Below are 23,571 nucleotides of genomic sequence, written 5' to 3'. Positions count from 1 at the left end.
TGAACCTTCTACATCTGTGTGAGAAGCTATTAAATATATTGTGTTGCAGTTCTGGAAAATGTAGCTATTAGAAAATCAAAAGTAAACTAATTATTCACAACCCTTTCTAGACCACCCACTTATTTTCTGAAGGCACTGGTGTTCCTACAAATCTCAGGGTAGCTGGCTAACTTCATGTTGTGTGAAACAGCTGTTAATGTTTCTGCTGCAGCATTCCTTCATGGCCAGCCATTCTGTGTAGGAGTTGCATGCATTCATTTGTTTTCACTGGGGGTATACATCTGCTGAGAAGTCACAGTTAGTTAAGGCTTCCTGACATATGCCCACACTGGGGGGGAAACCCACATACATAAGATAGTCCTGTGTGACCATATGCCTGCAGTTTGCTTCCCATGTCAAGATCTTGTAATATGTGAATCAGCCCTAAGCATATCAGAGTACTGGTACTCTTATCAGTAGTGGAATGTAAGTTCTATATGTCACTGAAATTGGGATTGGCTTCTCTGCTGGAAAGGTGTCCTTGAAAAGATGGATTCAGCTAAACAGATAGCTGCTGAGTGTGCTTGACTTTTGGTGGCAGCAAATCTACTGGGAAAGCATAGTTAAAAGAAAATAACACCTAGTATGTGGGCAGCACTCTAGTTGTTGACCAAATAGAAGGTTAACTACCATATACTTGTGTAACTGGGCTTACTGGGAATTGTCACTCCACATTCAAAACAAAAATGTCTGTTTCTTGAGAGGCTGAAAGTACTGGAACATGGATTTATTTTTGCACAGGGAACTGTCAGGGACTATTCTTGTCCTAGTTGTTCTCCTTATGTAACATCTGCAAGAGGAAACAATTATCAAGAAATGTATGTTATCTGGATGGCTTTGGTCCGTTGCCCTATGAGCAAGTATGGGCATAATCCCCAAGGCACGTGTTATTTCTTACTTGAATTTTTATCCCATCTTTCTAATTCAAAATGAAGTGCTCAGCATAGCTAACATCATAGCTAATCCCCTCTTAAACACATCAAAGGAGAGGGCAGCAAATTTAAAAACTAAAAACTAATTTCTGGATGAAGCAAAGAAAAATCCATGAGTTAGTCCAAAAGGCCTGTCGAAAATGTCTTCAGAAGTTGACAGAAAACCAAAAATGGTGGGGGGGAGGGGAATTATCATGTTTCCCAGTAAATTGCATCATTTAATTGAATTGCTGTTTTCAATACGTTGGGTAGAGGAGAACTCGCTGCATCCTCAATGTCTGAAAGAGTCACAGTTACCATGAAGGTTCAGTCCATTCAGTGTAAATATATTCAGTGTTGGGGTGGTGTTTGGCATGTGTGTAAAAGAATTACAGTATTTAATGTCATTTCTGATTAAACTAGGATCATTATATGTAACAAGCTAGCTTGCCGTGTTAATTAACTCAAATCCCCTTTCTTTTGTCCGAAGAAATGGACTACTTTATGTTTAAACCTGAAGTGATACCCTAAAAATTGCATCAAGACACACACTGCATTTAATCCATTGTGGCAGGTTTAATACAGCCGAGAACCACATGTGCTATTCAGCTACAAATATTGATTTTTCACTGAACAGGATGCTTTTAAGCTTGGGAGAAGTAAATAGACTAAAAGCTTCTGTGCTTTCTTGACTTCCTGTTGAACTGAGCATATGTTTTGCATTTCTTATCAAAGGTTGCCTCTACCCACATGTCCCGTCCCCCACAGTGATTTATTGGGAGCCTTAGCCTTCAGTTTAAACTTATCTACATATCAGCAGAATGTCACATCTGGGTTCAGGCCTTCTATATGTAACAGGGTAGGCCGAAAAAACTTGATAGCTATGTCTTTTTCTTAATTAACATTGGAGGTACATTTCTACAGCTGAAAAGGTTTAGTTTTAAAGTGAGGGTACATTAGAATTATCCATCCTTGGTGTGTCTGCCTGAGTTGCTCAACTGAATGTGACTTTTGAGTAGGAGGCAGCCAGAGCAAATGATTCATGCAGAGATGCAACAGGAGCCATCTCTGTAGGTGAACAATTCTGCTGTGTTTTGGCATTGAGAGTGATTGAATGATCTGATCACATCCGATGCAGAGATGGGAAAACTACATATCAGTGGAAGCCGGCTAGAAAGAGATGTGGCCAGAATGATGACTCATGCAGAGATGCAATGGGCAGTCTCTTCTGTGGGTGGATGCTTTGAGCTTACAGGAGTCTTTAATTTCTCTCAGTCTGCTAGCAGTTCTCTCAGACACACCTATGCACTCTAGCATAAGGTTCAGTAATTACAGGGGTATCTAGGATGTTCTTAGCATAGTCATAGGATTTAGGTTGAATAGTTTCCATGGAGTATCTGCCTCATAACCAAGAGATTGCTAGCAAATGTTGGCATTTAGGCATATGTAGCTGCATATTCATATGTGATTAATTATACTGGCTAAAACCCAGAAGAGAAGATGCAGGATGAAAAGGTGTGTAAGAGCACAATGATTACTTTAGGAATCAGATCCTGTTTCATCCTATAAAGTAATACTCTGCAGAGCCCTTGATTTCTGGGTTTTAAGTTTTTTTCTTTAAAAAAAAAAGTGCCCGAAACTCAGTATATTCAGTATATGTAAGTATATTTTGAAAACTATCGTCCATCTGATGTGAAGCTCGGTGAACTCCCAGAGGGAGGGAAGGTCGTAAAGAGCCAGTGTGGTGGGTAGTGTTGCACTGAGTGACAAACTCACTGTATAGTATTATTTCCTTGGCCTCAATTTTGTAATGTCTTGTGTGGGAATGATAGTGACTTACCTCAGAGTGTCGTGGTGGTGGAGTTAATAAAATAGGGCTGTTAAGGCATTTTTCTTCCCCCCCCCCCAAAAAAATGTCCTCTTCTCAGCCTTGCAGCTGAGGGCTCAAATGGCTTGCTTAGGGTCACCTGACTTGTCAGGCCCTGGGTGGAACGAAGGCAGTTATGCTGGTTCTTCTTCAGATAACATGGTTCAATTGTTGAAGTAATGTACAACCTGAATTTTACCTCCCAAAGACCTGTTTGTTCGATATTTTTAAGAACCTTGTACTTTGAGGTTAATGGAAATAATGCAATAACCATTATGCTAATTGATAGCTACCCCTACAAAAAGAAGAAGCTTCTATTATTGCCAGAGGAGAGTTGAATAAACTTGCATAGTTCATTAATAACTTGGGATTTTGGGCCAGGGATTTGTGAATATGTAGTAAAACATCTTTCTGGCTAGCGTGGGTTCTCATCCAGTTGACTTAATCCTCATGAGACATTTGCTTCCCTAGTAATCATTGAGATTGTTTGGTTGCTTGAGAATGTGGTCCTAAAGGGACCGCAATACCTGATGGAACGCCTCTCCCGACATGAACCTACCCGTACACTGCGCTCAACATCTAAGGTCCTCCTCCGAGTGCCTACTCCGAGGGAAGCTCGGAGGATGACAACAAGGGAGAGGGCTTTCTCAGTGGTTGCCCCCCGACTGTGGAATGATCTTCCCGATGAGGCTCGCCTGGCGCCAACGTTGTTATCTTTTCGGCGCCAGGTCAAGACTTTTCTCTTCTCCCAGGCATTTTAACAGCATTTAACAACGTTAAGTTTGTTTTTAATGGACCCCAGAATTGTTGTTTTTAAATGGATACTGTTGTTTTTATACTGTTTTTATGTTTTTAAAATTTTTGTATACTTTTAATGTTTACTATTTTCAATTGTTGAAAACCGCCCAGAGAGCTTCGGCTGTGGGGCGGTATATAAATGTAATAAATAAATAAATAAATAAATAAAGGTAACCATTTTTCTTAAACTACATTAAGTAATTATGCTTTGCAGAATTACATTCTTTGCAAGGTAGTTATATGCTTTTCTGGAGTAATCCCACTCACCCCCACCCCATTTATCTTGTATGTAAAAAGATAATTGACGTGGAGGAGGGCTGACAATGGCTGCTTGATGTGTGTGACCATAAGGGCAACCAGAATGATTGACACATAGCTCAGTAGACAGTGTTTTGAAAGTGAAAGCCAAAATGCATATTTCCATGTATTGTAAAACTGACCTGTGTGACTTGCCGCAATAATTTCTTTCACACTGTTTAGATGTGTATCTTCTTTTCTTTTTCTTTCTTTTTTTTCTTTCTTTTTTTGTCTAGGAGTAAAATTTCTCCTAGAACAATGCTAGAAAATGAGCTGACAAGCTATAATTCAAAAATGCACACACTGCAAGCTTGGAGAGTAGGCATTAGAGAATTTACTCGGGTATGAATTAGTAGATGACATCATCCCCACATCCCATTTAACAAGCATTAAAGCAGGTAGATAAAAAAATATTCTGTACCTCACAATGGTGCCCCTGATATCTAAAGTAGGGATATGCAGCTGGCATACTAGCGATCCAGTGTTATCTGCCCGTGTGGCATGTTTGGCCCCTCAATTGTTGCTCAGTCCAAAATGTGGTCCCTGTTTGTTTGTTTTAAGGAAACCGTGGGAATGTGTTTTTTTATTCCTCTGCTATATTTGTAACTGTATAATAGCAGCTGTATTACTTCCTTGCATACTAATTCTTGAGTTTTAGGGTGTCTTTCTTAGAAGATGGGAGCCTTTTGTAACCCAAGCTGGTTATACCTCTTCAACAAGTGGTGTTCTCATGGTCCAAATGCAGCAGCTCATTTTCTTTAAAGGAAAACAAATACTTGATCAGTAAACATTTTGTCATTCCAACTGCAGTGTGCTAAACCTGCTGTAGCCTTCTAATGCTTAGCAGGTTGAACTCCCCCCCAACTACTTTGCTGGCTCACTTGGGAGCATATGGTATAGGCTGAGTGTAGGAGTGCTCCGTGCAACAAATAATCAGGAAAACCCTGAGAGAACAGTAAGTAAGAAACTGTAGGAACATTACCATGGGACTAAAAGCTTGATGAGAACCAGAGAACAGTGAATTAATTTATAGAAAACGAGACTTCTGCCTGTTCTCCAGATAGCAGTGCTCAGGAGGTGTAGCTGTGAGCTGAGCTGGTAACGTGCATGTCCATGTGAATAAATCCTCTCTAGAAAAGGAATCATAACTACAATTTGTGCCTTACTTGGAGGGTTGACTGCAGTCCATCCACAGGTCATTAGTGAATACAGCCAGTGTAAAGGAAGGAACTGTGTTAGCTATCCTAGGAAGTATCAGTATATATTTTTTCTATTAAAAGTATGTTTCAACTATGCAACTGAGAGTGATTATGAACATTTTGGGGGCTGAAGATTGATGGCATTGCACAGGAAACGGTTTTACAGATGGCTTGAAATTCTGCATTTGAGTTTTCAGGATTGTTTTGGTGATCTGTTCTCAAGTTGAACACCTTACGTGGGGGTTGATGTGCACCTTCCTCTGTTGCTCTCTACTTGTACTACTCCAGACCTGGAATGACAGGAGTTGATCTGTAATAAGATTGATGTGAAGTGTAGAGATTCCTGCCTTGAGGTTAAGAAATGTGCTAGCTTATTTTCAGATCTCTTTACTGATGGCAGTTCTTCTGCATTGCTGCTTCAGAGTCTGGTAAGTTCCAGTCAGGGTGAGCTAGTGTCTCCATCTGCTATTAGTAGCTTGGGTTGGCTTAAATTGTTGGTGGATGTTCTGTCCTACTTCCAACTCTACCTCATGTTAGTGAAAAGCATTCAGTGAAAAGGCTGCATGGAAAACAGAATAAGAACCCACGTGATTTCAAACTGCAATCCTGTAACAAGAACCTGATGTAACCTGAAATGGCATGCTTTGTTCTGTTCTCTACACAGGCTCCTCATTGCGAGCACGCCTTCTGCAATGCCTGTATCACCCAGTGGTTCTCCCAACAGCAGACTTGCCCTGTGGATCGAAGCGTTGTAACTGTGGCTCACCTGCGCCCTGTTCCCCGGATCATGCGTAATATGCTGTCTAAGCTGCAGATCACTTGTGACAACGCTGTTTTTGGTTGTACTGCTGTAGTGCGGCTTGACAACCTGATGTCTCACCTCAATGACTGCGAACACAATCCAAAGCGGCCTGTGACTTGTGAACACGGATGCGGGTGAGTACTGTCAAATTTAGCTAGGTCTGACCCAAGACACTGTGATGTCATCATTATTTTATTTATTAATTTTAGTAAATATATATTTTAATCCACCAAATAACAAGCAAGAATTCATTGCTTGGTCTCAGGATTATTCATAGCCGGTGCTACTTCACCTACATGCCAGTATGATCTTGAAAGATCAATGAGAAAGCCACTGGCTGTGTGGTCCACCTGCTCAAAGCTCAACGGGAGATGGCATTTATGATGCGTGAGGTGTAATTGAATTGCACAGTACTGGCAGCTGGTAACTTAGGGCTACTGATTTCAGTCACAGATTGTTTAGAGTACAGCCATTGGTTTGCAGGTCACCTAGTCATAAGTTTCTATTAGAAGATATTCACTGCTTACACTTGTACTGCGCTTCTTCTCAATTCCTACTATTCCTTCTCTGTGCAGCTTGGAAATGCCCAAAGATGAGATGCCGAATCATAACTGCATTAAACACTTGCGGTCAGTGGTGCAGCAACAACAGACAAGAATAGCCGAGTTGGAAAAGACTTCAGCAGAACATAAGCACCAGCTAGCAGAGCAGGTAACTGCTCCCTTTGCGGCTATCTCACATGTCTGATTTAAATAGCTGGTGTTTAAGGGTGCTTCCCCCCCTTTTTCTGAATAACAAGAATCAGCATGTTTTTACTAGCCAGTTTCAGAATTGTTCTTACATTTTAACTTGCTATCCTTATAGTGTTGAGGCTAAAACATGGCTAGCACAGAATATTCCTTGTTACGAGTTTGAGCATGAATGCAGTCTAGTACTACAGGATGACAGCAGTTACTATAGAAGTGGGTTAAGTTATTTATAGTGTACTGTATGAAGGGTGAGGTCTCTGGATCATACTGGCTGAGTTCATGCGACATCTTTTTAGAATAGGGGCAACTCCAGGTTCAAATTTGGCTCCTTGCATGATTCTATGTGCCCCCCCTCAACCAATCCCAGAGATAATTTTTGTGAACTGCCCAGAGAGCTTCAGCTATTGGGCGGTATAAAAATGTAATAAATAAATAAAATAAATAAAATAAATAAAATAAAAGGAGTGTGTGAATGAGCAATCTCTGTAGCAATGAGGCTTGGTAGCATACCACATGGCTGGGGCATAGAGTGTAGGCAACTACCCATAATAGTATCTCTTCAGCAGGGCTCTTTGCTGACTAGGATCTTTGTGAATCTTCTAAGTGCTGAGAAATGCAACAGTAGGGACTTGCCATCTTGTCATGTGCAGTTGCTGTCGGAGCCAAGATGTGGGCCACGCAAAGAATAACCCAGGCTTCATCTACCTCCTTCAGGTCTATGCTGTGCAGATGTGGCCTTAAGTTTCTAGTACAATTGTGTTTATTAACTTCCTTTTGAAAATGGATTGTGCAGGAAATGTGTCCCTTTTAGGGTGCGGTTTGGTATATGACTTCACATTGAAAACTTGGGCTCTGAGTATTGGTAGATGCTATTTAATTCTAATGAATGAGAAGAACAAAACAGATTTTAAAAAATTCAACACTGGTAGAGGTGCCTGTAGAGCACAAGAATGTTTAGAGATAATTTTAATCCTCCAAAGCCCACATAGTTGTGCCTATTATTTGGTCACCCATGTTGTAATGTGTGAGCTTTTTGCCCTTCCTCATTATTGACTATAGACTTTCTTAAATGTAAGAAGTACCTGTAAAGTGAAAGCCTTTTATTACACTTACTTTATTGCTGTAAGACAGCCTTCCTCAACCTGGGGCGCTCCAGATGTGTTGGACTACAACTCTGGCTGGGGCATTCTGGGAGATGCAGTCCAACACATCTGGAGCGCCCCAGGTTGAGGAAGGCTGCTGTAAGAGTATGAAGCTTTCAAATTGTGTAGCATTCACAATCATGAGAGAGACTGGAAAACTGCACATTCCCACATTCCATATCTGCATAGAGAACAGATATGTTACAAGTGCAGAGATGTGGGTTTTTGGGGGGGTTGTTTGGTTTTTTGGCAGTCTCTATAGATTAGGTATCATCAGCTGGAGACTCCTGTACCAAAACTGAACTTATGGAATGTGCCATCTTGCTTGTCATTTGCTCCCTCTGTCCGGTTTTGTTTAATTGTTCTACCCTATTGTGGTTTTTGCAGAAACGTGACATTCAATTGTTGAAAGCATATATGCGAGCAATACGTAGTGTCAACCCCAACCTGCAGAATTTGGAAGAGACTATTGAATATAACGAAATCCTAGAGTAAGTGCTGTGCTCTTGGCTGTAGTTGGATTAGAAATGGGGTAGTGCGGTGACGGTTCAGACATGGACAAGGCCAACATCAGCCAAGAGTTGATAGTGTTGGGAAATGATTGAAAAGTAAGTGGAGTAAACGTCACTAGCTAGAAATCACTGTATGTATTTCATACTGCAAATATAGGGTCATTTCTAGGGATAAAACAATATGCAGAGAAGGCAAGGTGATATCTTACGTTATTCCAACTTCAACTTCTGCTTGTAAAGGAATATGTAGGGTGGGGTCGGTGGGTTCAGCTCCACAAGGATAACCTTAACCTTTGAGTTTAAAGTGAAGTTGGTTACAAATGTATATATTTATTACTTAAGGACCTAGTTACGTTATGGTTAATACTTCGAACACACACATGTCCAAGAAGGGTATGCAAGATGATGTAATGACTCAGCTCTTGAATATGAATTCATAAGTGTTTTCAAAGCATGTGTTAAGGATTGTTGTTGTTTTTATTCCTGGGCTGTTATAGCAGCTTGACCACTTAACTGACTGGCCAATGTATATAGGAACAATCGGTGGAAGAAAAATGGATGCAGCTTTAAATTTGTATTTCAAAGGTTCAGGTCAGATATCATGTTCAGAGCAAGAACAAAAAATTAAAGAATAAAATAAAACAACTCCCTACTAGTCGAAACCCCTAGCTGTCAAACTGAGGGGGGGGAGGGGGATAAAATCTTACACTACCCCTAAAAATGGCTCATTGAGCTTTCCTGTGGCAATTTTTTCAGGGAAAGAAAATTCCATGTTTTTAGAGTACTCTATCTCTTATGTCCCTTCTGTTTGAACATAGTACCATATGCTCACCACCAGTAGATCTAGTAATGAAAAGAAAGAATCAAGTAAGGTAGGCAGGGCTCTAGACATTAAGGACTCACTGTCCTCACTTTTTGTTAGGGATCTTTTAGCCAATAGGGATCTTTTAGCCAATGCCATTAGAGAAAGCAGAACTACCGATGAGGCTAAGGTAGGAGATAATAGAATTACTCTCTATGCAGATAATATAATATGTTAGGAAAACATTATGGGTAAGGTCCAGATTTAGTCATGATGCGAACAGTCTCATTGAAATCATTGGGCTTCTATTAGCCAGGGCTAGCCTATTGTTTTCAACCAGTCTACTCACAGTATGAGTAAATCTACATGGATCCAACTTTCAATTTAAATCCCTCTCCTAAATATAACTCTTTTACTTTTAGAAGCCTAGGTTTCCTAAAATCCTCAAATTCACCCCTTTCAATGTCCAGTGCAAACTGTAGATGACAGGTAGACGGTGATTCTTTGAGCCATACCCACCAGGAGGTCAACCACTAACTGTTTGAACTAGCAGTAGCCTCCAAATAGTCTTCATTGACAGAGTGCATTATAGTAATCAAGCCTTGAGGCCTCAATATCCTCATTGCAAAATGAGTTTGAAATAATGGAATTGGTGGCACAGCTGGTAACTGAACTCCTGTGTCTGAGTCCAGAGATTAAACTTCAAAACTTGTAGTTTTCAAAATTTCTTCTGAAGAGCCTTGGGGTTCCTTGAAAGCTTTCTTTCTTTCTTTCTTTCTTTCTTTCTTTCTTTCTTTATTGCATTTTTATACCGCCCAATAGCTGAAGCTCTCTGGGCGAGAGCTTATCTAAAGCTCCTCCAAGAGAAGGTCATTAATGCCGGATGAGCTGCTTGGGGAGAGTAGGGTGTGTTCTAGGAGGCAGAGCTTGTTATGAGGCAGAGGGAGGCCCAAAAGCCCTAGCCAACATTCTGCATGAACTGAATAGGAGTTCTAGAACATGTCCCAGAATGTTGTACAATGCACAGCGTTGTTTTTGTTTTTTGGTGGATATGCCAATGGGAAAAGTGCTCTCTAAAGCTGGAAACTTTGAAAACCATTGCAGAAGTGTTCCTGCCTCATCCAGTTCCACCAGTTGTTCTTCTCACACTATGTTGTGACCTTTGGGCATAGATGCCAATTAATATCTGAAGAAGTCAGGATTTGGCAGACAGAAGGCCCAAGGTCACAAGTTAGAGCAGAAATACGACACAGGTCCTTGCCTCCAGATGTGCATTGCAGTTCCACTAGATAACATTATCATTGAAACATTGCCTTTCCCCCTGTATTTCTTTCCCCAAAGGGTGACCTTGTTTTTAATTGTTTTCTAGGTGGGTGAACTCCTTGCAGCCGGCCCGGGTGACGCGGTGGGGTGGTATGATCTCTACGCCAGATGCCGTACTTCAAGCTGTAATTAAGCGTTCGTTGGTGGAGAGTGGTTGCCCCACGTCCATTATCAATGAGTTGATTGAAAATGCCCATGAACGGAACTGGCCACAGGGCCTGGCCACCCTAGAAACTCGTCAGATGAACCGGCGCTATTACGAAAACTATGTGGCCAAACGCATACCAGGCAAGCAGGCTGTGGTAGTGATGGCCTGTGAGAATCAGCACATGGGTGAGGAGATGGTGCTAGAGCCAGGCCTGGTGATGATATTTGCACACGGAGTGGAGGAAATCTAAAGACTTAACAGAGATGATAAAACAATGTGCTTGAAAGAAAAATATACTTTGTCGAAGCCCACTGATCCTACCCTGCTATACCATGTCAGGGCATTATTCTTCTCCAAGTTGATTTAAAATGCCACTTCCTAATTATACTGGGCAGGTGCCCAGCAACTTATGCAAAATGCCGCGTTGCATTCTCTCACCCTTGCGAAAATTTACCTCCTGTCTGGTGTTGACACAGGTTTCCAAATGTCCACATAAAAGCACAAGGAATTCCTCTGTGCTCAAGAAAGAGCAGTGGGCTTCTGTCGTAAGAAGTCTTTGATGTCCTGACATGATTGCGTTGTCCCAGATAGCTTAGTTTCAGGGTGTGACGGGCTTTTGAATTCTGATTTACAATTCTCCAGAGCTAAATTTTATTTGGAAGACCCCACCCCAATTCACTCACACATGCATACACACACTTATTGACTGGTTTCCCATGTCATTCTTTAAAGGCATTTTTGTGCAGGCCGCACACTTTTCCATCATGGCCCATAGTATCTGACTTTCACACAGTACCTTTAAGGCAAAGCTTTGCAGCCTTTGTGTAGGGAGGGATGGCAGGGGGTAGGGAGGAGGTTACAAAAATGCGAAGGCAGATGCCAAGCCGGGGGGGGTGCAAGTAATGCCAAATATAATCTGCATACCAGTAGTGAAATTTTGGCGTAAAAAGTGATGTGGAGCCAAAAAACTGACCTGTCAGGAGGACAATCTCTGCAACCCGTTTGGGATGTGTGGCCTTACGTTGCACAGGAGACAGCCTTTCCTTTTCAATAGGACATAGAATTCTTTAGCAGTGTACTGTTGCTGCCACCTCTGCAGAGTGAAATGGAATTCTCGTCACAGCGCTCGGATGTCATCTTCCTCCTTGTACTTTTGAAGTGCCGCTGGTGATGTCAGGTGCTTTGCTGACCTGTCCTTCCTCATAGGATACAAGCCTTCAAGCAGACACTCCGCGCAGTCTGATCAGAAACAGGCTCCTCTGAATTGCGTGTGCCATTTAAGGTTATCTCAGCATCATAACCTTGCAAAGAAAACGGAAGAAAGAACATTAACCTGGATGAAACTGTCTTGTCATTGTATGTTGGCTGTTTTGATAAATCTGCGTGTAATTTTTTGGGGACATCTTGATGATCGTGTTCAGTATTTTTGTAATACTTTTGCCTTTGTATGTTTCCCTTATTTTATTTTTTAAATACAGTGGCCAGGAATGTCTTCAAGTCCTATTTTAGTTTACCTGTCAAATTTAATTTATTTGCAGTCTTTTTTTTTTCTACAGCAACTTTCTTTGTGTTTCTTTAAATATTTCTTGCTTTAAGCATTTGTGCTGGAGTTGGTGGGGCAAGGAATAAATGCATCAATAAAGGAGCAGTTGGACTTGCTCTAATCAAAACATTCAACAGTACAATCCCTTTTGAACAGCTTTCATCGGTTAGGCTCCCTGAATATCTTCACCTGGGCAGAGACTTTTAAACAAGGTTTAATTCCGTTTCTTGTGTTAGGGGTGCCTAAAATGACATAAGGGATCTGCAACAGTAGTTGGCCATAGCAACTGTCTCCAGTATAGAGTTTGGGCCACTTCACAAACAGGTGCCTCTTCAAATGTCTGTGACAAAGAGAGCTCGTGGAAACGATCGGCAGCAACGATGGCTGCCTGAGGAATGCTTCCTGTGTTACCACACTGCAAATGAATGCAATCCTTAATTTGAGAGAGTGATTTTCCAATCATGTATTATAGTAAATGGCCTAGTCCTACATCAGCCTTCCTCAACCTGGGGCGCTCCAGATGTGTTGGACTACAACTCCCAGAATGCCCCAGCCAGCTGGCTGGGGCATTCTGGGAGATGCAGTCCAACACATCTGGAGCGCCCCAGGTTGAGGAAGGCTGCCCTATATAATGGTCCCGTAGTGGAGAATACATGTTTATGGGAATGGGGCTCTCGCAGCAATTGGAAGCCAGCAGCCTGGTCCTTTTGCTGAAAGAGAAGGGAGGGCATGGTAGGAAGACGTGGTTCTTAAACATCAGTCACCTAATAAAAACAGCTCCCATCCTTCTCGCAGAGCTCCCAACATTCCAATGAACAAAGTGCATGAATAATGCAGCTTAGCTTTGCTTATGATCTCGAATATTCACCAGGCAAATGCTGTCCCAAGTTCTGTTCTGTGGGAAAGGCTTGTGCTTTGGAGACTCTGGATCTGCAGCAGTCATTCAGTTTGGTGGCCTTTATTTTTTGTGCAATCCTGTTTGGTAGGTTTTAATATTGTTTCCTCCTTCAGTTCAAATCTTTGCTGGCACACTGCTTCATGCTTCTCTCTCCCGCCCCTCCCCACCCCATTGAAACTGGGTCTGTCTCTGATACTGTTTCCGATGGTGTTTCAGCTTTTACACCTGTAACTGTGTAAGCTACTTAAAGTAACTTTACAGTTCATCTGTGAGTACTTCTGTTTTCTAAGTCATGTTTTTAAAACACCTGGAATGTGCTTCACAGGCCAGATCAGTTTTAGGGATGGAATGGGTTGTGCTTGTATTCATGTCAGTGATATGACATGTTTTGAAAGGGGATCTGTTGGTTGGAAATAATTTCTAACCAAGTCCCTGTTGCTCAGGAATTTGAAAAAGCTGCTAAATCCAACCTAATAACTGCATCTCTTCACCTTTTTCTCCTAACACGCCTTTTTCTCCCCTTGATGTCCTGCTGTCGCTCTTCCTTGTGCTCTGAAATATACCATAGACTTTGTCCTGTCTCCTGCCAAGTACGCAAGTTGCTGATTGAATTTTGTCTTTTGCTGTTCAGTTGTGTTGACTGCACTAATAAATGGCCTTTTTCTGACTCCTTTACATGCTTTCTTCAGACTCTAGCGTGCTGCATTCTGCATGAAAACTTTGCACAGCTGCTTGGTTATTTTTTGCCTTAACCTGCAAAACTGAGGGGTTCCTTAGTAATGTGTTGGGGAAAGCATAGGGGTAGAAATGCATGGCTGCTGTCATGCCACAGCCAGCCTGTGACTCCCTAACTCTTTCCCACCACTTCCTTTCCTCCCTGGAGGGACCACACTGGATTCACGATAACTAAGAAAGGGATGGATGCTTGAGTCTATTCCTGACAGAGCAATTCTTTAAGGCAGACTTCCCCAAACTGGCGCCCTCCAAATGTTTTGGACTACAAATCCTAATATTCCTGATCGCTGGCCATGGTGGCTGGACCTGATGGGAGTTACAGGCTAAAACATCTGGATGGAAACACTTTAGGGAAGGATGATCTAAAGTTTCCTAGCAGATGTTACGGATGCTGTAGATGGGCAGAGCGGAAATGGCGCTAAGACTTCACGGATTTTTAAAAATGGTGTGTAAAAGAAAGTCACCCTAAAATATGGCTGCCTTCTCCACACTATGGCTGCTAGAAATGGCCACCTCCTGAAAATGGTGTACAACAACCCCTGCACACATTTTTGAGCCAAGATCGACATTTACCTGCTATTTAACTGCCATGTCAGCTGCTTTTAGAGAATGTAGCAAGTGGATGCCAGATTAATTATATCTAGTCAAAAGCTAATGTTTTCTGTTATTGGGGTTGACCTGTTTTCCTGCTGCTGACACCTTTAGATTCTGTTGAAACTGCACTCCTGATAAACTACTTTTCTGGGGTGAAAAAAATGAGCTGCTAGATAAATTTATAATAAACTTATGGGAGGGCATTCCCTGTGGGCTCTGCTCATTGTAATGTATGTCAAACAGCTCTTTCCTCTTCTTTCCCTACCCCATCCTCTCTTCTCTTCCCCCTGCCCAAATTACATTTAACACAGCCAGCTAAATTTATTCCCTGCCTGTCCAATGCAGACTTGAAAATTCTGCTTTAAAATCTGATCTTTATTCTTTCAATGTATGAAACAGTCATAGTTTCTTAGAATGTTTGACACTAATATTTATTTGACACTGTTTTACACTGTAGTTCATAACAGTATTCAGAATTAGTTTCCCATCTCTTACAAAATTAAAAAGAGTGCCGTCTATTACTATTTCTGGAGTTGAGAGCCAGGTCCTAATCTCAAAACACAACATTAATTAGGAGAAACCGTTAAAGCAGAGCTCCTGCTGCATGAATTGAAAGTTGTCTCCAGCCCCACTTTAAACATACACTTGGTGAGAACTTTAAAAAAAGGTTTGGCCACATCTCTTGCTCCTGTGGACTCTTACTCTTTGCTCTCTATTCCCAGTTCCAGGCCTGCACCAGGCTCCCTTACATCTCCATATGGCCTCCTTTGATAAAACGTGATGTAGGCATTGATGCCCTGCAAGTAAATTCAGTTGAAAGTGATAAAACTCTTGCGCAGGAGTTAATTGGTGATGCGAGCAACATTTCCTGATCCAGCGTCTGCTAGTGTAGTGTGAGCGAGGTTGGAATGTGCCTTAAAAAATGTTGGGTGACACAATCATTGATGCCTATTGGAGCATCAATAGGGGCATTCCGATACGGTATTGATGCCTCCTGGCCGACACATGAACAGTGACATCATCCCAAGAATTTGGATTCTCTAATGCAGCTTGCAATACAGTGGGGTAGAGGGAAATTCCAGCATGTTTCCCAGTCTACACACTCCTGTGCTTGAGCCTTACCTGACAAACAGCAGTGTGGGAAGAAGCATTTAACAAGGTTGCAAAGAGAATGCCTGCCCATTTTCTGGGAGCCAATTCGGGAAAATACATAGGAAGTACTATACATCTGCTAAACACTGAATTAGATAGTCTATTTCATGGTCTTTCTGGTCTCCAGAAGCATAGGATGAAGAGTTTTCAAGAATGAAATGCATATCTTCACAAAGGCTTAATTGCCAAGTATTAATGTGGTGCTTAATGTGGTTCAAAAGTGTTTCACATGTCTACTACCCTATACATGTAAATCTTTAGTAGCATATCTCCAGTTTTACACATGCCTGTTCTTGTATATATTCAATCTGTGTACACAAAAACAGTTAAATGGGCAGGAGGAAGCAGTCATGAGGTCATACATGTGTCAATCTAAACTTACATGTAGTGCTGCCCTCTATTGGCAATAGTATTCAGTGCACTTCAATCATACGTTCATTAAAACATTTCAATCCCACCCTTGCAAATTCACAAAGCAGCTAACAAAATATCCAAAAGATTCTATTTTTTTTTTATAAAATTCAACAATAGAAACATTATTTATTTTTATTTATTTATTACATTTCTATACCGCCCAATAGCCAGAGCTCTCTGGGTAGTTCACTTTGATATGATCACTATCACAATACATATCTATTACAATATATATATATATCATTCTTCAGATCTCAAACATTTCTTTCCTTTTTTTTTAAATCAGAAAAAAAATAGCATAAGAAAAGAGATACTTTTTAGAAGGACTGGCAGAAACACATAGACTATATGAAAACAGAATCAAACAGAATAACATTGGAAAAAGCTTAAGCAGCTTATAGAAAATTGTGGGATTCATGAAAAGAAGATTCTAAATTAATGAAATAGGATAAATTAATATACCTTGGAATAGTGTTTTGTTTTTGCTTTCTCTGCATCTTTGGAAAACTCAATAAAAAGTTACAAAACATATTCTTAACTACTTAATAATTGCTTTTATATTTTTTAACGCTTCAGTATGTTCATTTATTAATTGTTGGGTCGATTGTCTTGGCTGTTCCTGTATTATTCCTTTGAGGGTTTATTTCATGGTTTTAAAGCAGGCTGATGGCATCTGCCAGTTGGGCGGTCTATAAATTTCTGACTCCCCATTGTTAAATCACAATGACACTCTGCTTTGTCCTGTGTGTACATTTTATGATGCAAAGTAATTTGTCCATTCTGAGTGAAGTTCTTTCCACACTCCAGGGATTGAAATGGTTCATCTCCTGTGTGAATTTTTTGATGTGGAATTATCACAGAAGGATTTCTCACACTGCAAGCATTTAAATGGTTTTGGTTCCGTGCGAATGCTTTGAGAGGGTGTGGTACATAACGGGACTGAAAGCTTTTTCACACTGCAGGCCTTTACATGGCTTCCCCTGTGTGGATTCTTTGATGTGAAGTAAGATGACTACTCCGATGGAAGGCCTTTCCGCACTCCAGGCATTTAAATGGCTTCTCTCCTGTGTGAATTCTTTGTGGTCTAGTAAGTACTCCACTCTGAGTGAAACTCTTTCCATACTCCAGGCATTTAAATGGCTTCTCTCCTGTGTGGATTCTTTGATGTTTAGTAAGTACTCCACTCTGAGTGAAGCTCTTTCCACACTCCAGGCATGTAAATGGCTTCTCTCCTGTGTGAATCCTTTGATGTTTAGTAAGGTCTCCACTCCGACAGAAGGCCTTTCCACATTCCAGGCATTTAAATGGCTTCTTTCCTGTGTGAGTTCTTTGATGTTTAGTAAGTTCTCCACTCCAACGGAAGGCCTTTCCACACTCCAGACATTTAAATGGCTTCTCTCCTGTGTGAATTCTTTGATGTGCAGTAAGATGACTACTCCGATTGAAAGCCTTTCCGCACTCCAGGCATTTCAATGGCGTCTCTCCTGTGTGAATTCTTTGATGTCTAGTAAGTACTCCACTCTAAGTGAAACTCTTTCCACACTCCAGGCATTTAAATGGCTTCTCTCCTGTGTGAGTTCTTTGATGTGCAATAAGATTACTACTCCGATTGAAAGCCTTTCCACACTCCATGCATTTAAATGGCGTCTTTCCTGTGTGAATTCTTTGGTGTTTAGTAAGTTCTCCACTCCGACGGAAGGCCTTTCCACACTCCAGGCATTTAAATGGCTTCTCTCCTGTGTCAATCCTTTGATGTTAATAAAGATCATCACAGCAACTGAAGGTCTTCCTCTGCTCTTTACGTTCTTTAGGACTCACTCTTTCTAAGAATACTCCCCGTCCATCTTCTGCCTTGAGCCCTGGCACATCACAGATCGCCAAATATGCCACGTTTGCAAAGTTCTCCATCATAACTTGTTCGTGCAGAATCCTTTGGCTCGGATCCAGCAGAGACCACTCCTCCTTGGTGAAATACACGGCCACCTCTTTGAAGAGCACCAAGGCCTGATCTGGTCGCACAGGAACCATTTCTCCTCCACCATGAAGAAGGGGTTACTTGTGAGGCACCAGCATTTCATCACCTGCCCCTTCCATGCAGCCTCCCCACCGCTCACGCCCAGAACACGGGTGTTTAACCCTCGCCTTTGGCCAATCAGAGAGCAAGGGGGCGTGTTGGAACAGCAAGGAAACATAGACGTAAACAATAGAAAAGTCAGGTCCCTCCAGTTGCAAAGATAAAGAGCAGCCAGGAAGTGAGCAGGGAGGCCTTGTAGGCCTAGGAATAACCACCACTGCGCAATTTACAGGCCTCGAAGGCGCCCCTGCTCCCTGGGAAGCCCTGCTGGGGAGCCCGGCCTTCTCGCCTCTCCAGTGTGTGCCTGGCAGAGAGAGAGGCACACACACCCTTCCTGTTGGCTGGCTGCAAATTCTGCTCCCCAGGAGGCCCTTTAGACCCCAGAGGTATATTTATTTATTTATTTATTTATTTATTTATTACATTTCTATACCGCCCAATAGCCGGAGCAGCCCCCCAGCAGGAAAGCAGCCGCCCCCAGCTAAATAATTAAACAGCTAAATAGAGCCAGTGCAGTTAATTAAGCAGCAGAAATCTTAAAACATGCTCAGAAGCCCTCCAGAATAAAACAGCTTTTATTAATTAAAAGGCCAACAAGGATGAGGCAGGGTGGGCCGCACAGCTGTGAAGGCAGGCTTGCTATGCCGCAGCCCAGATCCCTGCAGATGTTTTGGACTCCCACTAGTCCTAGCCAGCATGGCCAATGGTTAGGAATCCTGGGAGCTATAATCCAAAACAACTGGAGGGCTCCAGGTTCGAGAAGACTCACTCAGATGGTGGGAAAATACAGAGCAAGGTCTTTGATAAGATCATAATGTACTAATAGACTGTTATGAGAGAAGGCAGTCTTTCATGTATCCTGGCCCAAGCAACTTAAGATAAAATCATTTATGTGTTTAGACATAAAAATGTTTTACAACTCCCAGTACTAGCTGGCTGGGGGATGCTGGCAGTTGTAGGCCTTTTTAATGTATAGGATTGCGCTCTTAATAATTTAAAGTTCCAATGTAGGATCTGAAAATCAACTGTCTTAAATAGGTATTATGTGCTTTGAGGCCTGTCTATGTTACCACCCAAGGGACTACATTCCAGATTAGCCAATGAGTCCAAGAACTGTTCACGTGAAGCCTCACACAGAACACATTACAGTAATGGGGCCAAGTTTCATCTCTTTATCTTTAAAAATGAGGGAGCTGTAAGTATTTTGGTTAACTCTCATAGGCTATGATGAAACAGAACGGAGGTGGCCACGTCCATCACAATGTCCCCCAAGGACAAGAACCAATGAACTGGAGGGGGAAGGAAAAGGAGGAGTGGGAGAGCGAACAAGCCACGACGTGAAATAGCACAACAACACGCACATGTGAAAGCTTGCTGCGCTAATGACATGGAAGTCAAAATCACGGGTGCATATCAGGGGAAAAAAGTAGGTGTGATGGAGCTCTTTGTGACAGTCATGAAGCCACTCACTTGCTCCTCAAAGCTGGGCTGTGTCCAACATAGCTTTGGCAGCTCTTCTGTCAGCCATAAAGCCCCTTCAAGGATGAGTTATTAAAGCATTTTTTAAAAGCCCGGGTGGAAATCCTTATAACAAATGCAGTGGTGACTGGTGCCGTTTGGGGCTGGTGGGGTGGAGGGCAGACAGTTAATGATAGGTGGAGCCAAGTGGTCTGCTCTACAGCAGGAACCCATTTCACAGAAAGGGCTAACTGAGGCAAGTTAACTTAAGCACCCACAAAATGACACACAATCAGTAATTTGAATGGACATTTGTCTGCTCCACAGTAGGAACCCACCTGAGGTATGCAATTAAGGCTAGTTAAGACCATAACAGCAAAGCAGAGGGTGGCAGGGAGAATGTCTCTGCCCCAGACATTACAACAGCACTAAAGGATCACTGCTCACTCACTCAATATCAATGTGTTGCTGCTCCTCACTAAAATTTGGTTTGAGGGAGTATAAGAATAGCCATCTGTCCATTACTTTGAGCACATGGAAAAATTATTTAAAATGCAGCACAGACTGATAGGCATAACAATAATAATAATAATAATAATAATAATAATAATAATAATTTATTACCCGCCTCTCCCTCTGGATCGAGGCGGGGAACAACACTAAATAAAATATAATACATAAAATTAGTTAAAAGAGCATATAAAACCAATACGATATTAGAATTTTCTCCGCTGTGGCACCCCGGTTGTGGAATGAGCTCCCCAGAGAGGTCCGCCTGGCGCCTACACTGTACTCCTTTCGTCGCCAGCTGAAGACCTTTTTATTCACTCAGTATTTTAACACTTAATTTTAACTTAAATTTAAATTGTACTGTTTTAACTCTGTATTTTAACCTTATATCAATTTTGCTGCGTGGTTTTATCCTGGTTGTGCTTTTTATATTGTATTTTGTATTTGTGTTTTTAACTTGCTGGTTGTTTTATGATGGTTTTAATTTTTGTGAACCGCCCAGGGAGCTTTGGCTATTGGGCGGTATAAAAATGTAATAAATAAATAAATAAATAAATAAATTAACAATCACAGCATCTTAAAATTCTTAGGTTTAAAATTAATCTTGGTAGGCCTGCCGGAAGAGACTAGTCTTTACAGATGTCTTAAACTTTGAGAGCATTTCCTGAAGGTATGTCATAGTATGTCACAGTCATACAAAGTATGTCATAGTAAGTATGTCATAGGACTCCTGGACAAGTACAGGAGAACCTATCATGCCCATATTAAGGAGGCAGGCAGACCAGTTTCCATGATGGGCCAAGAGGAACACACTGCCCTTCTGCCAAATATGGACTCTTTCCATTCCTCCCATGCCAGTGCAGTAAATTGGCATCCATAAGAGACTTCCATAACATACGGATAGTGTCACGTCTTTTTGCTTTTTGCAATCTCTTGATCTCTCTCTGGTGACTGCACAGAGCACTTGACCCCCATTGCTGTTACATGGTAAGCAAGGATGAGGACAGTGGCATGGAAGTCGGGGTGGGGAGAGCTGGGAGGGACTGGGGAAGACAGCATGGGGGTCAGAGAAGTGGCTGGAGTGGGTGTGAAGGGAAGCAGTGAGGTGTTTTCTCTGCAGGGTGCGGGTGACTCTGTGTTCATGTGGGTGTTTTCTGTGTAGGCTGGCTGGGTGTTTGTGTGTGGTGTTTTGTGAACAGACATGCCCCTCCCCATTTTGTGATATACTTTTGTGTTGACTTATTTTATTTTTTATTTTATTATTGCATTTATATCCCGCCTTTTTCCCTCCAAGGAACCCAAGGTGGCGTACATAATCCTCCTCCTCTCCATTTTATCCTCACAACAACAACCCTGTGAGGTAGGTTGGGCTGAGAGTCTGTGACTGGCTCAAAGTCACCCAGTGGGTTTCCATGGCCGAGTGGGGACTAGAACCCAGATCCAACACCTTAGCCACTACACCACACTGACTTTGGTTTAGATATATGTTTACCTTGTATATTGACAGAGCCATGTCATGAAGCGATCAGTGCTTTATTTGCTTTGAATTGTCAGTGGTAATCAGATGAGACACATGGTGTATTTTTTCTGTTCAAAATTCATCAATAGTATTTTTTTAAAAAAAAGGAGTGATAAGGAAAATTAATGAGGGAAAATGACACACATCCCAATTTTATTAAACTTACAAAACACAAAGATTCAAAGAGGGAGGAAACCATAAATACAAATACCAACTTCAGAAAATTACATGCATTAAATGACAATATAATCTAGGAGGTATAATCTAGTGTTTATGGGAACAGGGTTCTCACAGCAATTGTTAGCCAGCAGCCTAGGGTGATACGGTTGGAAGAAGATATGGTTCTTAAACTAAAGTCACCTAATAAGTAGGGCTGTGCACGGACACTCCCCCTCGATTCACTTCGGGTCGAACCGCCCCTCCCCCGCTCCACAGAGCGAGATCTGGAGGGGCGGATCAAGATTTTGCCCCTCTTCCCTACTTACTTGCCTCCATGGTGGGTGGCAGAGGCAGGTAAGTGGGGAAGGGGGGACAAAATAGGGGCCAAATAAGCCCCCTCCCCCTTACCTGGCTCCGCTGCCGTAGCCACTCGGACTGCAGCGGTGGCGGCAGGTAAGGCCACCTCCTCCTACTTACCTGCCACCGTCGCGGTCCGGCACAGGCTTCAACTGATGCCTGGGCCTCAGTTGAAGCCTGCGCCGGACCACGCTGGACACAGCGCTGGACATAAGCCTTCCTCCCCCTTACCTAGCCAAGTAAGCTCCCTTCCCCCTTTACCTGCATTCGGAGCTCCGGATGGAGGCGAACCACTTCGCCTCAATCTGCAGCTCCCCCGACCCAATTTGGATCCGCCTTTGTTGGAGGTGGATCAGGTCGCTCCGCTCCGGATTCACGATCCGAATCAGAGCGGAGCACAGCCCTACTAATAAGAGAGAAAAGTGATATGACATGCTTTGAAAGGAGATTCATTGGAAATAATTTTTAATCCAAGTCTCTGTTGCTCAAGAATTTGAAAAAGCTGCTAAATCCAACCTAATAATTCCATCTCTTCACTTTTTTCTCCTAACACGCCTTTTTCTCCCCTTGATGTCCTGCTGTCGCTCTTCCTTGTGCTCTGAAATATATACCCAAAAAATTGTCCTGTCTCCTGCCACGTATGCAAGTTGCTGGTTGCATGTTGTCTTTTGCTGTTCAGTTGTGTTGACTGCACTAATAAAGGCCCTTTTTCCAGACTCTGTTACATGCTTCCTTCAGACTCTAGCGTGCTGCATTCTGCATGAAAACTTTGCACTGCTGCTTGGTTATTTTTTGCATTAACCTCCTGCAAACCTGAGGGGTCCCTTAGTAATTTGTTGGGGAAAGGAATGCATGGCTGCTGTCATGCCACAGCCAGCCTGTGACTCCCTAACTCTTTCCCACCACCTCTTTTCCTCCCTGGAGGGACCACACTGGATTCCCAATAACTTCAGAGCCGAGTGAGACCGGGACAGTCAACCCCAGCTGACCCAAAGTTAAGAAAACTTTATTAAAAACAAGGAGTAGATGTAAGAGGAAGAAGGGGTGGGGGCAGAAAAGGTAGTATTAAAGAATAAATTGGTTACTTTCTAAGCTAGACAACAATAACAAGGAAGCTCCCATACATTTTTGAGCCAAGGTCAACACTGTTATCAGCTATTTAACCGCCATACCTATTAGCATCCCAACTGCTTTGAGCAAGTTTAGCAAGTGGATGCCAAATGAATTATATCTTGACTATAAATTATTTAAATAATTATATCATTGTTTTCTGTTCTAGGAGTTTGACCTTCTGTTTTTCTACTGCTGACATTTCTGTGTTCTGTTGAAATTGTACTGCTGACAAACTGTACTTGGGGTCAAATTCAAGGGAGAGAAAATGAGCTGGTGGGCACCTTTATAATGAGAAACTGTGATGGGAGGGCATTTCCTGTGGGCTCTGCTCAGTGTAATATAGGTAGAACAGCTCCTTCCTTAATTAACACAACCAGCTAAATTTATTCTCTCCCTATCCCAAAGTGCCTGTGGACACTTCACTTGGACCCAGAGAGGTCCGCCTGGCGCCTACAC

General features: G+C 42.2%; 2 protein-coding genes across 6 annotated transcripts in view; one reads left to right on the top strand and one right to left on the bottom strand.

Moving 5' to 3' along the window:
* RNF41 (ring finger protein 41) overlaps positions 1-12,092 on the top strand; it is a 30,430-nt gene extending 18,338 nt beyond the window's left edge. For 4 of the 5 annotated variants that reach the window (XM_063119815.1, XM_063119813.1, XM_063119814.1 and 1 more), the window contains 4 exons: positions 5,776-6,047; positions 6,489-6,624; positions 8,192-8,295; positions 10,488-12,092. In XM_063119815.1, the coding sequence (XP_062975885.1) occupies positions 5,776-6,047; positions 6,489-6,624; positions 8,192-8,295; positions 10,488-10,839 (864 nt within the window). In that variant the 3' untranslated portion in view covers positions 10,840-12,092. The remainder of the gene's footprint in view (positions 1-5,775; positions 6,048-6,488; positions 6,625-8,191; positions 8,296-10,487) is intronic. The other variant, XM_063119816.1, reaches the window with a different exon arrangement.
* A 4,764-nt stretch (positions 12,093-16,856) lies between these two features.
* LOC134395296 (zinc finger protein 420-like) lies at positions 16,857-17,953 on the bottom strand. The gene is made up of 2 exons (XM_063121451.1): positions 17,744-17,953; positions 16,857-17,446 (listed from the first exon to the last, which is right to left on the bottom strand). The coding sequence occupies exons 1-2, from the start codon at positions 17,951-17,953 to the stop codon at positions 16,892-16,894; spliced, it is 765 nt and encodes a 254-aa protein (XP_062977521.1). The 3' UTR covers positions 16,857-16,891.
* Between the last annotated feature and the right edge of the window lie 5,618 nt (positions 17,954-23,571).

Source organism: Elgaria multicarinata, chromosome 3 (genome assembly GCF_023053635.1).
Source record: "Elgaria multicarinata webbii isolate HBS135686 ecotype San Diego chromosome 3, rElgMul1.1.pri, whole genome shotgun sequence".
Lineage (NCBI taxonomy): Eukaryota > Metazoa > Chordata > Lepidosauria > Squamata > Anguidae > Elgaria > Elgaria multicarinata.
The sequence above is the reverse complement of the archived record's forward strand: the minus strand, read 5'-3'. Positions and strand labels throughout refer to the sequence as shown.